At 44.6% G+C, this 16,137-nt stretch overlaps 1 protein-coding gene and 1 long non-coding RNA gene across 2 annotated transcripts in view; one reads left to right on the plus strand and one right to left on the minus strand.

The window, feature by feature from the left end:
- The first annotated feature begins 2,673 nt into the window (after positions 1-2,673).
- On the plus strand, positions 2,674-6,219 carry LOC310760964. The gene is made up of 2 exons (XR_014547129.1): positions 2,674-4,236; positions 4,299-6,219. It is a non-coding gene; the product is annotated as an uncharacterized lncRNA (long non-coding RNA).
- The window catches only part of TMEM135 (transmembrane protein 135), a 166,973-nt gene continuing 156,326 nt past the window's right edge, over positions 5,491-16,137 (minus strand). Inside the window, exons 10-15 of the mRNA XM_083609983.1 lie at positions 14,421-14,588; positions 12,271-12,334; positions 11,761-11,837; positions 10,032-10,130; positions 9,449-9,516; positions 5,491-7,385 (exon numbers count right to left, since the gene is read on the minus strand). Of these exons, the coding sequence (XP_083466109.1) occupies positions 7,250-7,385; positions 9,449-9,516; positions 10,032-10,130; positions 11,761-11,837; positions 12,271-12,334; positions 14,421-14,588 (612 nt within the window). The 3' untranslated portion in view covers positions 5,491-7,249. The remainder of the gene's footprint in view (positions 7,386-9,448; positions 9,517-10,031; positions 10,131-11,760; positions 11,838-12,270; positions 12,335-14,420; positions 14,589-16,137) is intronic.

Below are 16,137 nucleotides of genomic sequence, written 5' to 3' on the forward strand. Positions count from 1 at the left end.
AACAGCTGACACAAGGATTAATCAGTCATCTTGTTTTTAATATTGCTTGTAAGCTGCTCTGAGCCCGGCCTTGGCTGGGGAGGGCAGGGTATAAATAAAAAATTATTTATTTAGGGTAGCAGCGAGATAATGTGAGTGTCCATCTGTTTTGGAAGACAATGGACAGTGTGCCTTTGGAGTTGAAGTCAAACCATTGGAGTTACAGCACCTGCTGTGGATGTGGAGTCCGACATGGGAGAGAAATGGTTTGTTGCAACTGGGGCAGATGAAGGCGTCTGGTTCTGCTGATGGAGGTGTACCATGGCGTTTCTTCGGATGGATGGATGGATCTACTGTCGTCTCTGAAGGACCATGTGCAACTAGGGCTGATGAGGCAGCTGTGAAGCCCCCAAGTCAGGGATATTCTGGGGGGCCAGTTTGCGCTCTAACTTCCAGTCTAGACTACTGCAACACGTTGTACAAAGGGTGACCCTTGAAGACTTCCTGGAAATATTATAGAGGGGCACAAAACACAGCTGCTGGGCTAGTAACTGGGACCAGTTATGGAGAACGTTATCTTGCTCCCACAGGAGATGATGGTGGCTTTAAAAGAGGATTAGACAAATCAATGGAGAGACCTATCAATGACTACTAGCCATGATGGCTGTGTTCTGCCTCCACAGTTGCAGACAGCAAAGTCTCTGAATACCAGTTGTTGGAAACCACAGGAGGGGAGAAGGATATTGTGGTCGAATCCTGCTTGCGGGTTTCCCACAGGCATCTGGTTGGCCCATGTGAGAACACTGGACTAGATGAGCCATTGGACTGAGCCAACAGACTCTTCTTACGTGTCTGTTAAGTAAAAGGAAGCAAAACTGGCCACCCCACTCCAGTTCCCATTTTCTGCAGCAAACTGGTTAAGTCTCTTCAGCGGGGCAGCTTTTCTAAGAAGAGGACGCTAATTATAGCTTCAGCAGTTCGTTTTCTTCCAATACACATTCCGTTCTGTGTACGGAAGGTAGGAATTTCTGCAAAATTTCTCTGTCCTCGTGTCCTGAATTCAGTTCTCTCCAGGCTGACATGTGTAACACTGAATCCCCTCCCCCCTCCCAATGTTTTAACATGTGTAACAGCTGGCTGTGTTGTATGGTTGCTTTGTCACGTTTGTGATGAAGTATTTCTCGCTTAATATCATACTGCACTCTGAAAATCAAGTCAGCTGTTGGCCATCGCAAGCTGTAACAAGCACTGGTTTTTGGCAGGGGGAGAAGGTCCAGTGCTTTTAATACTGCAATGTGGGCCCTGCTGAACTCGCCTCAGGCAATGAAGCCAAACTTGTCCCAAGTTGAGTTTCATTCCAGAGGTCCCTGATCTTGCTGAAGGAACACAGGAAGCTGCCGGAGCCCATGAGAACAGCCAGAGTTGGCAATTTTATTGATAGATTTGATTTCTGTCTGGCTCTCCCTCCCAAAGCAGCCCACGCCAACAAGGTTCTAATGATCACGTAAGGGTTTTGTGGCCATATAATCTGCTTTCAGTAGTGGTGTAAGGTGAACCCCCTCACACATTTATGGCTTCATGGCCATGCCCTGTGCTGTTGTTTTGGAGTCACCCACTCTGCCACCCACAAGTTCAGTATGAAAGGTCCCTCACCACATACATGAAAGGTGTTCTTGTGGATATAATAATAATAATAATAATAATAATAATAATAATAATAATTTATTATTTATACCCCGCCCATCTGGCTGGGCCTCCCCAGCCACTCTGGGCGGCTTCCATAAAAACCAAAAATACAGTAAAATATCACACGTTAAAAACTTCCCTGAACAGGGCTGCCTTAAGATGTCTTCTGAATGTCAGGTAGTTGTTTATCGCTTTGACATCTGCTGGAAGGGCGTTCCACAGGGCGGGCGCCACTACCGAGAAGGCCCTCTGCCTGGTTCCCTGTAGCTTTGCTTCTCGCAATGAGGGAACCGCCAGAAGGCCCTCGGCGCTGGACCTCAGCGTCCGGGCAGAATGATGGGGGTGGAGACGCTCCTTCAGGTATACTGGACTGAGGCCGTTTAGGGCTTTAAAGGTCAGCACCAACACTTTGAATTGTGCTCGGAAACGTACTGGGAGCCAATGTAGGTCTTTCAAGACCGGTGTTATATGGTCTCGGCGGCCGCCCCCAGTCACCAGTCTAGCTGCCGCATTCTGGATTAGTTGTAGTTTCCGAGTCACCTTCAAAGGTAGCCCCACGTAGAGTGCATTGCAGTAGTCCAAGCGGGAGATAACCAGAGCATGCACCACTCTGGCGAGACAGTCTGCAGGCAGATAGGGTCTCAGCCTACGTACCAGATGGAGCTGGTAAACAGCTGCCCTGGACACAGATTTGACCTGTGCCTCCATGGACAGCTGTGAGTCCAAAATGACTCCCAGGCTGCGCACCTGGTCCTTCAGGGGCACAGTTACCCCATTCAGGACCAGGGAATCCTCCACACCTGCCCGCCTCCTGTCCCCCAAAAACAGTACTTCTGTCTTGTCAGGATTCAACCTCAATCTGTTAGCCGCCATCCATCCTCCAACCGCTTCCAGACACTCACACAGGACCTTTGTAGTATCAGCAGTGTGTGTGCATTTAACAGATTTTTCTGTAGGATTATTTTGACAAAATGGTCTCTTCAAGCTTTAGGTCAGAAAGCCTGGCGTCTGAGAAACAGGTTCCGCCAAATAATTTTATTCTGTTAAATCAATCCAAGCATTGCAACTTGTCCAGTAAGGAAATGTTTTAATAATCAGAGATGAGAGGTGGCAAGGCTCACTGTTTACTTCCAACCATTCCAGTTAAAATCACAAGCTCCTTAAAACATATTTTTAAAATGTATCATTACACAAAAACCATGATCGCCAAGAAATATGAAACACAGAGGACAAGAGGAATGGCAGAAGCAGCCTTTGAGATAAGAGCTCCCAGAGTCCCTAACTCACCATTTCATCCTAACGAAGAAAAACTCAAAATGCCCCACACTCATTACCCTGGATCCTAAGCCAAGTCCCACTGATTTTGGAGAAACTTGGAATAAACATCAGGAAGAACAGTCAGACAGGAAGAACTATTCAATGGTGGAATGATCTCCCTCAGGAGGTGGTAGACTCTCCTTCCTTGTTAAAGCAGAGGTTGAATGGTCACCTGTCATGGATGATTCAGCTGAGATTCGTGCCCTGCAAGGGGATTGAAATAGATGACCTTCATGATCCCTTTCCAACCCTATTTTTCTATCATTCTTCCAATTCTATGATTCCATTTCTGGTGTTCAAACAAAGAGGTGAAAGAGGAAGTGTGCTTCTCCCCACATTGCTAGGTCTGGCCCAAAGTGATGGATGTGCATTCATCTGATGAGGGGACTTAGTATCCCTTGCCTTCTTAAAAGACCGGGAAGCCTACAGAGAAGAAGCCGCAACACTCTTGTGCCCCCCTCTCTCTGCTTCCTGCAAACATTCATGGCAACTTCCTTCCTTCTATGTTTGAATCAGACCTCCAAGTTACAGATCCTTATACATGAATCATGTGGACAGCATTTTGGTTGAGCTGGGGGGGGGAGAGAGAATGGCCTCTGTTTTTGAGTTTGCTTCTCAGAAAAAGGGAGAAGGAGGTTCATACTTTGTAAATATTACTGTGGAACGAGTCCTTTAAAGTAATGTCCAGAAAAGTGTAGACCGTCTCCTTCTCCCTTGACCAGTGCTTTGGACAAGAGAACTTGAGGGACGGTAGTTTTGCAGTGAAGAGTAACGCTGCTGCCGCCTCCTCCTCCTCCTCCAGGAATGCTATTCCTTCAATCAAAACATAATGACCCATGAAATGCCAGTTTTCACTGCGAAAAAGAAAAATCTCAAGCCTCGTGAAAATTTGGCACAGCCTCATGAACAGCTCCTAGTAGTGAATGAGATCATCAGGTCCTGCTGGTTTGTCTTCTGAGGGTTGCAAAGGGACAGTCAATTTTCCACTCGTAACACAATTCTGCTTAAGTAAAACTGGGGGGAAACATTCTGTTACGAGGCAATTTCAGTCTGACAGAGGATTTCAAGCCCGTACAGAGACAGAGGTGGTTCAGTGGTCTGAGCCAAACTGTACCACTTTGGATGCCATGGCACAATTACAGTAAGTTTGGTTGTGAACAAAGGTGTATAAAAAGATCTTGGCTGAAATAGAAAAACATGTTATAGACCCGTAAGCCAAAATGCCCAGTAAGGTGTTCAAACTAATGAGATAGAGTACAGAAGAGACCTAGATATGGTCCAAAAATCTGACTACCATATTCTGATGGGTACAGAAGAGACCTAGATATGGTCCAAAAATCTGACTACCATATTCTGATGGGTGAATCTCTCCCTTGCTGTCCATGTACCTTCAAGACTTGACGTTCAGCTTGGTTGCTGAGCTGCCTTCCCCCTTCCGTACTCTTTGCTGCCAAGTTAGCTCCACCACGAAGAACCACTGCGGGCATTTAAGATGCCTGGGCACACACTGGATGCTGAGCCATTATCATGGTATCACAAATGCTACCCTGGAACCATCCTCACTCAGTCTTTCGATCAAACCATCTCCATCTGCTCTGGAGCCTCCTTCCTTGATCTTCTCACGTTGTCCTGGAAAAGAAGCAAGGGCCAAGCATTCAGCTCTTGGTAACATCAGGCATGACCCTGGGCCCCTTGTACTCTGGAGAGCATGAAGTGTGAGCTTCTGGTGGCTTGTCAACCACTGCATGACACCAGAGACTTGAGGCCTCTGGGCACAGGCTGCCCATACAAGGAGGAAGACCAAGTTTCACACACGAAGGTCTGGATGGTTTGATACTTTGGGGCAGGAAATAGTGTCAATATAGCTCCAAGTGCATGGTTGCCTTCTGTGTACTGCAACCACCTGCTCTAAGCCCTATAAGTTAAGTTCTTGACCCATACCAGAGTTTTTCTATTCATGGAATTACATGGAATAGTCAAGACAATGGGACTACTGTTGGTTGTGGAGACAACTTTCACTTCCAAGGGGTTTCTCTTCTTTTGGGGTTGTCTTTTTGTTATATTATATGGCATGTGGGTGGCATAATGTCCCTGAGTTCAATGCCTGTACTCTTTCCAGAGTCTTTACCAAATAAACTTTCCGCCACTGTTATCCCGGTCAGGGGATTTGTTAATCATCTCTTGCAGGTATGCAAAAAACGTTTTGTGTAGCCAGTTGTTGAAGTTTTCGTTCTTCAAAGAAACTTCTGACAATCATTCGGCAGCAGTAGTGGTTCACTCGTCAGTGCTGTGTTAGTTAATCGTACTTCTCCCCTACCTCAAAGGGAAGCTATGGATTCGTTTGGCAACCCTGATATAAAATTTAGTGCATGAGGAAAACCCAACAACATGTAACAAGTATGACCAGTACTCACTTAAAAGGCCAACGTGCAAGTTTATGTGCTACAGCAGAAAATAAATGGAGGCAAATATATTGGTCCGTTAAAAAAAATAAAAATCAAACAGCAATGGTAGCATAATACCTTTATTAGTTTTAACTAAAATTAAATAGTTCATGACACAGTGAGTGTGCTTTTTGAGTTCACCAGAAAAATTCATTGGGAACAATGTTAAATTTTAAGAAGAAATAGGAAAAAAGAACTTGCTGGCTTTTTAAAAAGCAAAAACAAAAAGCCAAAATCAAGAGTACTTAAAACTGCAGGCTTTTTAATCATATTTTTCTTCCAGTGTTGCGCTTTATAACCAGCTTGAAGGAAAGTTTTCACAAACTCAAAATACTGCTTGCTCCCTGGGATGTTTTAAAGAGATATTATGCTACTGCTGTTCTTTGGAAATATAATTTCACTGTTATATTGGAAATTATTCTGTTAGGTAATTTTCATGTGCACAAATACACACACAGCTGGAAAAACAACAACTCTGCAGCAATTAAAGAAGAATCTGAACAGTATCTCTAATCTTTCTGATGTTTTTCGAAGCACAGACATTTCAGCTTCTGACAAATCAGACGACTCTAAGTACAATGTCTTTTCCATCCAAAGGCTCCTTCACTGCAGCCCGCACCCAACTGAACTGATCATAGAAATGGAATCTGGACATCCAAGGCTCCACAGGGATCAGATAGGGAAAGAGGGGCAGTGGATTTCGAGCAATGACCAGCTTGCCCTAAATTTAACATACTTGTAATATGGCTCTTGTATATCGGCTACACTTTTTTTTTTAAAAAAAAGAACAAAATCTGTAGAAGCAAGCAGCATCAATGTTCTTAAAAAAAAAAATCAATCTGTTTTGCTTCACCTTTCAAACTTTGGGGTTTTGTCTCCTTTGGAAGGCCACTGGATTACTGACATAGTACGGAGGCTTACAAAAATCAAGTCAATTCCATATTCAAGGGCACAATCATCTTCTTAAGTCTCTTGTATATAGGTTTTCAATTTTTTGCTCTTCAAACCATCTAGTATATCTTGTGAGGCTCAGCTCAAAACGTGAAGAACAATACTACATTCCATTCTGTGGTGGTCTTGTCCTTTCTAGTTATTCGTACATGTATCTGAAGAACTACATTACTCAGGCCTAAATGCCCACTATATTTCTTTTTTAATCTCTCGGCAGCTTTCGAGGTATGCAATTCGACTTAAGGGAAGAGGCTGCGGGTGGGAGGGGGCTTTTTCAAAGCCAAAGCTGGATATAAACAGTACAGTCATAAATATGGTACTAGACATTGGATCTTTAAACATTTTCCAGTAACAATGTTTTGTTTTAACCATCTATCTGGAACAGAGAAAACATTCCCCACTAAATCTGACTTTTAAAATAAAATTTATAGAATTCTGACATTATATCTCCAATGTCCCTTTCATTTTCTAAATGTAAAAATATCGTTATTAAGTTATCTACCGGAATGAATTAAAATGAATTGTTTTCAAAATGGTGTTATTTTTATTTTAAGTACATTCACGTACTTTAACCCACCCACCCGATCTTTTTTTGATATATTAATCCATTGATATATAATTCTGTCAAAAATCTACCAGGTTGCGTCAACCAGCCACAGTGATCCAGAGACACTTTCTACTAAGGGAGCGGCAGAATTAAAAGCCGCATCTCGCTACGGTGCTTTAGCAACGTTTTGATTGGTAAGATAACGCAACTCACTGAAACAATACTGAAGTGGAACACAAGCCCTCTTCGGTCTATTTGACTGTTAAAGTTAATTTAACTTCTCAGCACAAACATCAGCCAGACTTCGTCCCAGGCTAACGTCTCACTACCAAGATCGCTCAACAGGCCTCTCTGGTGGAGCCACTGTATGTCTTGGGTCAAGCGCAGGTACGAAGTCCTTGAAATGCATAGATGCTTCAGTACCAAATACATCCAAAACTTTCCTGTTCATGACAGCAAACCTAGAAAATACAAGGCGAGAGTTTAGCACACTGCATCACTTGGGAGAGTAAGGCAACTCTGATTCTGAATGAAACTCGGTTCCTGCAATGCATTCGCTGCTGAAGTAAGTCATGAAAACTCACGGAATTGTGGCTGCCATTGCTTTATTGAAAATGGAGTCTGAAATTATGGATCTACAAAAAGAAACATGACCAAAAATCTATCAATATATCTATCTGATAGGCCAAACTAAAAACTTCCCCATACTAGATACACGTGCCAGAAAGTAACTTTTATTTGCTTTATAAAATCTTTTGAGTGTTTACAAGAGATCGACTCCAATGTCTTAAATGGTTCAAATGAACTCCTTTAATGGACTAATCTCTGGTGGCCAGAGAACTTTTGGATATTGTCTCTTCTGAGGACTAACGTAGCAAAATCTTTTGCAGACTTAGAATATATTCACAACAACCCCTTTTTGTGTGGCTCACTACTCTGTCAGTTATAGTGTGCAATGTGGTGCACACTAATGTGTCCTGTGTCAAACGAATCCCTTTCTTTCTCCTCTTCTTCAATCTGACGCTCCTCCTTCTAGCTAAAGGAAGTGTGGCAATGTGATAGCTTACCAAGTGCTAAGTCCAATGCATTAACAATTACAGTGTTCCTGGGTAGCTTGAGATTTCTCCTTCCCTGTTTGCCTTCTTCTCTTTTTATTTATCTCCATTTTTAACTTACCGTATTTTTCGCCCTATAGGACACACTTTTTCCCCTCCAAAAATGAAGGGGAAATGTGTGTGCGTCCTATGGGGCGAATGCAGGCTTTCGCTGAAGCCTGGAGAGCGAGAGGGGTCGGTGTGCACCGACCCCTCTCGCTCTCCAGGCTTCAGGAGAGCCGCAGCGCCAGCCCCACAAGGTCGGGGGACAGCGGGGAGGCGGAACGCCGCCATCCCGCTGTCTCCCGATGTGGTCTGCAGGCGGGCGGTGGGGAGAAGAGCGCTTCTCCCCGCTGCTTGCCCCGCAAGCTCCAGGGACAGCTGGGAGGCGCAGTGCGTCTTCCCACTGTCCCCGGACCTGGTCTGCAGGCGGGCGGCAGGGAGAAGAGCGCTTCTCCCTGCTGCCTGCCCCGCAAGCTCCGGGGACAGCTGGGAGGCGCAGCGCGTCTTCCCGCTGTCCCCGGACCTGTTCTGCAGGCGGGCGGCGGGGAGAAGAGCGCTTCTCCCCGCTGCCTGCCCCGCAAGCTCCGGGGACAGCTGGGAGGCGCAGCGCGTCTTCCTGCTGTCCCCGGACCTGGTTTGCAGGCGGGCTGCGGGGAGTAGAACGCTTCTCCCCGCTGCCTGCCCCGCAAGCTCCAGGGACAGCCAGCCCCACAAGCGCCTGGGGGGGGGAAATAATTTTTTTTCTTTATTTCCCCCCCAAAAAACTTGGTGCGTCCTATGGGCCGGTGCGTCCTATGGGGCGAAAAATACGGTATGTCTGTGTTCAGATAAGATAATCACCCTACCCCTTCCTTTTAATTTAAAACTTGGAGCATTGCACGCAAACTGCATTCTACCCTAATCACTGCAAATCAAAGAGCGAAGCCTGTCAGATATGACATGATTTTCAATTGGTTGCTTAGCATTATGGTGTATTTGTGTAAGTAGTTGACTGTTTTTTAAAAAAGAAGTCAGAATGGAAATTATCTTCCAGAAGTGCCAATGCAGATGGCGCTTTTAAGTTAGAATAAAGACACAACCACAGATATGTATGCATGTTTACACTCCACATATCACATTATCTGTGATGGTGTGCAAATGCAAATATCCATTCTTAATCCTGAATTAAGAAACATTGTTGGTAACAGACATGGAAATGAAACCTTGCGATACAAGCAGAAACCAGGGAAATTCAAAGGGAATGGCGCTTTCCTGACCACAACCATCCTATATTTTTAATATACAGCCAGTAAGATACTTTGGGGTGGTTGCTCTTTCTGATGGCCTCACTTAGCAGACTATCGACCTTTCTCCCAAGAAAGAGTACCAAACTTCTCACAGAACTGCAATCTGCAACTGCTCTATTAAAATCACTGCTGGTTACTTACCTTCCCCTTGTTAGCCGTAATAGAAATTTCCAATATGAAGGTCTCAGGTTTTGAACTTCCATCACGGCCTACAACAACAAAATCTGCATTTAACCATATTCTTATTCTTATTATTTCAATTTATATACCGCCCTTTATCAAAAGATCCCAGGCTAGTGTACAACACTAAGAACACATTTTACGGAGCCTCCATAATAAAAAAACGTAAGAAAGACATAATAAAAGCATAACAACAGACAGCGTAATAATAAAATAATCATAAAAACAGTCCCACCAGCCACAGCTTTAACGTCACACAAAGGAAGGAATGGGTTCAAATCCAATGGCTGCTCAAGTCAGCAGACAGCTGCGGCTACATGTTCCGGGAACACACACTCTACCCCTGAAAGCCTCAGCAAGTCTTCTCGTCTAACAGCATAAAAAAAGCTCTAGCAATCTTGCTATTGGGAAACACAGGAAGGAGGCTACCGACCTTTGTACACAGGGTCAAACTGTCTCCTTGCTTCTAAATATTTTTACTCAACTGTGATTCATTGATGCAGACACACATCGAGCAGTTTCCAACTAAAGATTGAACACTTACTGCCTGGAAGCAGATGGCTGTGGACACAGCGTAGATGATACTGTCGGCATGGGGAAAATAAGGGACCTTTCCAGCTTCGATGCCTTTGAAATACATGGCCTGTTAAATGAAAGAAACACAGAGCAAAGTATTCTTACAAAGGCAAGAGATGCAGTGGAGCCGAGAGTAGCCACTGCTTCCACTTTATGCCTTCCCGCTCCAAAAATGCCAGGTGTCAAAGGAAGAAACGACCAATTTCTGCGAGGCAAAGTGGGAAAGTGAAGAAGGAAGGAGAAGGGAGGAGCTAAGAGGGTAGCTTCCTGTTTGAATTCTTTATTTCATATTTTTTTTGCAAACTTGCAATGCTGCCTATTGACCGCCAGGTGGCGCCAAACCTAAATCCCAATCTGGCCTAAGGTTTTACAGAGTCTCCAGAATGCTGGGGGAAATGTCCAAATTCTGTGACAAGGAAACATTGTAGACTACCTAAATGATTTTGCGTAGCTTACAATGCATCTCTTTTTAGCATGGAACTGAGTGAGGAAGAGGGGGACCGTACTAAGACGACACGATCAGTTGCAGCAGGAGTGGGAATAAACTCCGGGAATGATATGGGGCAGTACTTACATGTTTGCAGTTTTGCTACTTATCGTATTTTTCCGTGTATAAGACTATGTTTTTCCCCAATTTTTTTAAGTTTAAAATTGGGGGTTATCTTATACATGGAATGTTTAAAATATTTATTTCTTAATTTGGGGCTCAAAAAATAGGGGTCATCTTATACATGGGGGCGTCTTATAGACAGAAAAATACAGGTATTTCTAGTGTAAACAGCTGCCTAACATCATATTGCATTAGAGGATATTTTACATCCAAGCAATATAACTACCTCCTATATAGTGTTGGTGCTTCTTTCTTTCTTTCTTTCTTTCTTTCTTTCTTTCTTTCTTTCTTTCTTTCTTAGAGCAGTAACTAATCAGCCCTCTAAAAGCTACTTGAAATGGCATGCTCTTTCGAAGCATTTTTGGTTTTCCTTTTAAAAAAAACAATGGAGGCTTATTTTTATCTGCACCGTTTCTCCTCTTAAGCAACACGTCCCTCTTTGGTCGGCTAGTTTTTGGCCGCCATGACGTGGCAATTCATGCAGAGATTCTGCTTTCCTTAGTGCCCTGGAGAGAATAAGCAGCCGCTGTGTGGTGCAATATTACACAGCAAGTCTGGAACCAGTAGACCTCATCATTTAGTGAAGTGAAAAGATACAAAAGGGAAAAGCCAACAGATGCATGAAATGCTATCCTTCCAAGCTGATTCCTGGTGTTATTTCGATCGGAGCTGCTTTTCCTCAAGGGAAAAATTAACATGTGGAAGCAACCTTTTAGCTTAAAATACAAGATATACCAGCTCAGCAACAAAGCAAGCATACAAACATCATTGCACTCAGGTTGCTGTTCTCAAAGAAGCATCCTGCACCTGCTGGTCTGTGCCTTTTCCACTATTATTATTATTATTATTATTATTATTATTATTATTATGTTGCTATGTAGGGTATCCTTGTTCTGTTGCCCATCCACACAGAACTCCGCCTTCCTAAAATGAAAATATGCAGGTCAGATGTGAGTGTAACAGACCCACTGGCTCCAAACTGCTACAAAGGAGTAGATGTGCTCAGAATTTTCTTCCTCCCAAATGTTTTACACACACACACACACACACACACACACACACACACACACAGCCACAACACACTTACCTCTACTAGTTTGGAAGCCAGGTACATAGAGATAGTAGTACTTTTGTAGAACATCATTGACATTCCTGCCAAGGACCCTGGATGAACAAGAAACAAATCGGTCACATTTTTTACCATGTACTACATGAAATTCTGTAGCAACAATGATCCAAATAAGGGATAACAGAGCTTAGGAGTCCAGCAAGATCAGACCAGACACAGTCCACAATCAAAATTCACACAGTGGCCAGGAGGATGCCCAATGGCAGGGCTAAGGGGTTTTTTCTTTGCTGACAGAAGCTGGACGTATTGCAAACATTCTGGCCAATTCTTGCAACATCTCGGGAACTAAGCTGATCTCCAACGGAGGCTTCCTCACTGCTCCCATCCCAAAATCGACAAAACCGTATGAAACAAGGAAGCAGAGGGCTCAGGTTCCAAACCAGCATCTCTCTAGCGGGTAGGGAAATACATGGAAAGTTCTAGCCCTGGGCAAGTGGGCCACTGCCATGGAGAAACATGGAGGTATACCTGCAATAAGTGCATGCAGTTCATCGTCCAGGTTCCGCACCCAGCGCAGGAAGCAGCTTGTACCCTGTGTTTTGAGGATAATCACATCAACCTCGTTAGAGCTATAATCTAGTAACAAAGCACTCAATTATATCTTAAAAATTTAATCAAGTCAACTTAAACCCTCTGATTACGGCTCTGGCTCTTGATGAACACTTAGTAGCTGCTCAGCACGATGATTTATAAAGTAATCTCAACGTGGTATTTGGAGATAGACTAGGAGGTCAGTCTGAAACAAGGACAAAGCCTCAGCCAAATCTGAAATTGTTCATATATACACAGCCTCTTTGTTTTTCAAAATATCATTTCCTTCCTTTCTATACATTTCACCCAAACTGCTCCTCACCTGAGTCAATATACTACTTGGCTGCTTGAAAACTGCCAATAGGAAGGAATTGCTTCCAGACATTCAGCACATTATTTGGAAGGGGGTTAAGAATTCTGGAGTGTACTGCTGGTGGGGGGGTCATATTTATGCTAGTGGAAAAAGCTCTCTGTATGTAGTAAACTGGTGCTTCAGGGAAAGAGACTCCCCCTCTGATGTGCTAGCTTCATATACGCAGGGAGCTAATTACATGGGAGAGCATTAAAAAGTAAGATATCCCCTGCCTTGCAATCTAAGAGTACAATTCAGAATTCTGCCACCAGCACTTTTAGGGTCCTAGAAGGTATACAAGAGAGGCTAGAGCAAAAGGCTTTCTCGAGGAAAAGTTCCAAAGTGCATTGGCCTTAGAAAGAGTGAGCATACAGGTAAACGTGAAAGATTGCTTGGCTATAGCGTCATTTACCGTATTTTTCGCTCCATAAGGCGCACCTGATCATAAGGCACACCTAGTTTCTAGAGGGGGGTATTCAAGAAAAAAAATATTATTTAAAGGGAGTGCTGAGCAGAGCCTGTATGCATCCCAGGCTCTGCTCAGAGCTCCCTTTCACAAGCCGCAAAAGCCCGCAGAAGCCGCGCACTCTTTAAAGGGTGCGCGGCTTCTACTGGCTTTTCTACGAGGTGGGGGAATTCCCCCACCTCCCGCAAAAGCCCGCAGAAGCCGCGCCCTCTTTAGAGGGCGCGCGGCTCTTGGGGGCTTTTCCCTGAGGAGGGAGAAGGGACTGACTGGCCGCATCAGTCCCTTCTCCCACCTCGTAGAAAAGCCCGCAGGAGCCGCGAGCTCTTTAAAGGGTGCGTGGCTCCTGTGGGCTTTTCTATGAGGTGGGAGAAGGGACTGATGCGGCCAGTCAGTCCCTTCTCCCTCCTGGGGAAAAGCCAGCAAGAGCCGCACGGAGCTTGTGTGCGGCTCTTGGGGGCTTTTCCCGCCTGCCTCCCCCCTGCACTCACTCCATAGGACGCACACACATTTCCCCTTGCTTTTTAGGAGGGAAGAAGTGTGTCTTATGGAGCAAAAAAATACGGTATATATAGCCTCGAGTGGTGTGGTTGCTCTCAGAGAGTCTAGTGGGTTGCTCAAGAGTAGAACAATGCAATCTGCCATAATCAAATGAGTAGAATATCAGTATAGAACCCGGAGCAGTGTAGGAGAAATTATGAAGGCAGAAACCACGCCTCTCCAAGCAGTAGGCGAATGGTGCTGTGTTGCACTAATAAATGAAGATTTCTCTCTGTCTTGCAAACAAGATATGTGTCACGCCTTTCAGACTCCCAGTTCATTGATGCATTCTAAAACTGTTCATCAAATTGACTCCCTCACCTCTTTTCAAGCTAAGCTTGCTTCCTTTTTGTTTGTTTTTTTCCCTTTTAAGTTACAAAACAATGTCGCCCGGCAGTGCTTACAAAATTCCTCCATGGTCAAGGAAACCGAAATCAAGGGGATTCTCCCCACTTGCGACCAAACAAGCCAATATTCTACTAATGCTCAATAAAAATCCTCCCCATTTAGTAAAAAGACACCCACACCCCACAATTCCACTTGCTGATCAGTGCCCTTAATGCAATTTATTTTTTAAAGAAAAAAGATGGTCCAGATGAGTGTGTGGTAGGCTATGTGGCTCGGTCCCTAGAATGATACAGATGCTCGTTAAATATTTCTGCTGCTGCAAAAGAGCAACTTTAGGATAATTAAATTCCAACTTTTTAACTTTTCAGCACTTTAGAAACTTACTTTGTATATACTAACAAATGACCCCAGAAAAGCCCCGAGCTGGAAATTTTCTTTGTTGTAGAGGAGCGAGAGCAGCCGGGAAGGTTTTGTAAACAGATGCCGGAATGCTGACGGGATCCGAAGGCAACACTGGATCAAGTAACCAACGCTAAACATCCTAATGAAGCCCTGGAGAAGATATTAAGAACGTGACATTTAGAGAGAGGGAGGCAGAGCAAATGAAAGAAAAACAGCCGTGTCAGGAACTTCACAGATAAATCTCACTTATAAAACAAAACCTTGGGAAGGTATGCTGTGCAAACATTCACAGAAACATAACCTTGGAACTTACAATCAAAAGGTCCATCTAGTTTCCTCCTTTTCTCCATTCCCAAGGGTTTCAGAGTGTAAAATTTCTCCCTATGAGTTCAAACTAAGTTGTGCTCAGAGTAGACCCACTAGAAGTAAGGAACCCAACATGGCCATGTTCATTAATTTCAGTGGGTCTACTCTGAGTGAAATTTAATTGAATACCAACCATAGCTTATTACATTTTTACCCAACCCTTCATCCAAGGAGCTTGGGGGTCACCTTCATTTTCATATAAACCCTGTAAGGAAGGCTAGGCTGAGGGATGGTAAACATGGGTTCAACCCCCAAACGGGGCCACCTGAATATTCCTGCCCCGCTGGGGGTTGGACTAGATGACCCTCACGGCCCCTTCCAACTCTACAAATCAATGATTCCATATCTGAAGGGCACCCAGTGACCTCTGTGGCTGCATCTACCCTGTGCCAGACCAACAAGTCAATCATTATGCCCCACTGGCTCTCTGTAGACATTCAACCACCTGCTCCAGGAGGACTGAGCCCGATTCTCTGCCCAACCCAAAATTCTCTGTGTCAAGTGGGCCCTTAGACCAAGGGTAGACCACCCACTCCTTGGCGCATTCCCTTCGGTGTAACATGGCAGCTGTTCGCGTCTTGTGTCAGCTGATGGCCCTTGAAAGACTGACAACAACCAAAACAACGCAGGGCAAGAAATAGAGAATTATTCCACTACAGTCTCCTCTAACGTCGTAGCGACAGTAGGAGCATCTGAGGCCTGGAAGCTTGCTGGGGAAGTGGGGGGACTTATTAACACTTCTGATTTTCCAGTGCTATCTGCATCTGCAATAAACATGAGCAACAGTTCAGCAAAGAAGGCAGGTGAGGGGCGTGACACTTGCTTGTTCCAACAGCTATTTCCAGGCTAGGAGATTCAGCTGCAGAATGGGGGTCAGGACATCGGAGCTTTTTTTTTCTAGAAAAATAGGTGCTCACCGTGAAGTTACAGGAAGTGCCACACTTTTTAACAACAAAGAAGAGGTGCTGGTGCTGCGTACCTTTGAGCACTCCTTGGAAAAAAACAACACTGTGCCAGAGATCTATGGGAAAGGCAGGGGCAGGAACCTTTTTCAGAATGAGGGCTGCATGCTCATCTCGGCAACCTTTGTGGGGGGGCACATGTCTCTAGTGGAGGGGGGGCAGAGGCAAAAGCAGGCGGAGCAATGCATGTTTTTTCCCCTTTGTGCAGTAGAATAGTTTTCTACCCACACCCCTTCTCTATCCGCAAACCAGGCAAGCAAGAGGCATTATCAGAGTTCAAAGACACATCCCAGCCATGCAAAAATACTCAAGGAGAGAGGGAACTAGGGCTGGTGAGGGCAGTGTTCAAAATTCCCTGGGTGCCAGGCGTG

The sequence above is a fragment of the Podarcis filfolensis genome (assembly GCF_964270895.1).
Source record: "Podarcis filfolensis genome assembly, chromosome: 4".
Lineage (NCBI taxonomy): Eukaryota > Metazoa > Chordata > Lepidosauria > Squamata > Lacertidae > Podarcis > Podarcis filfolensis.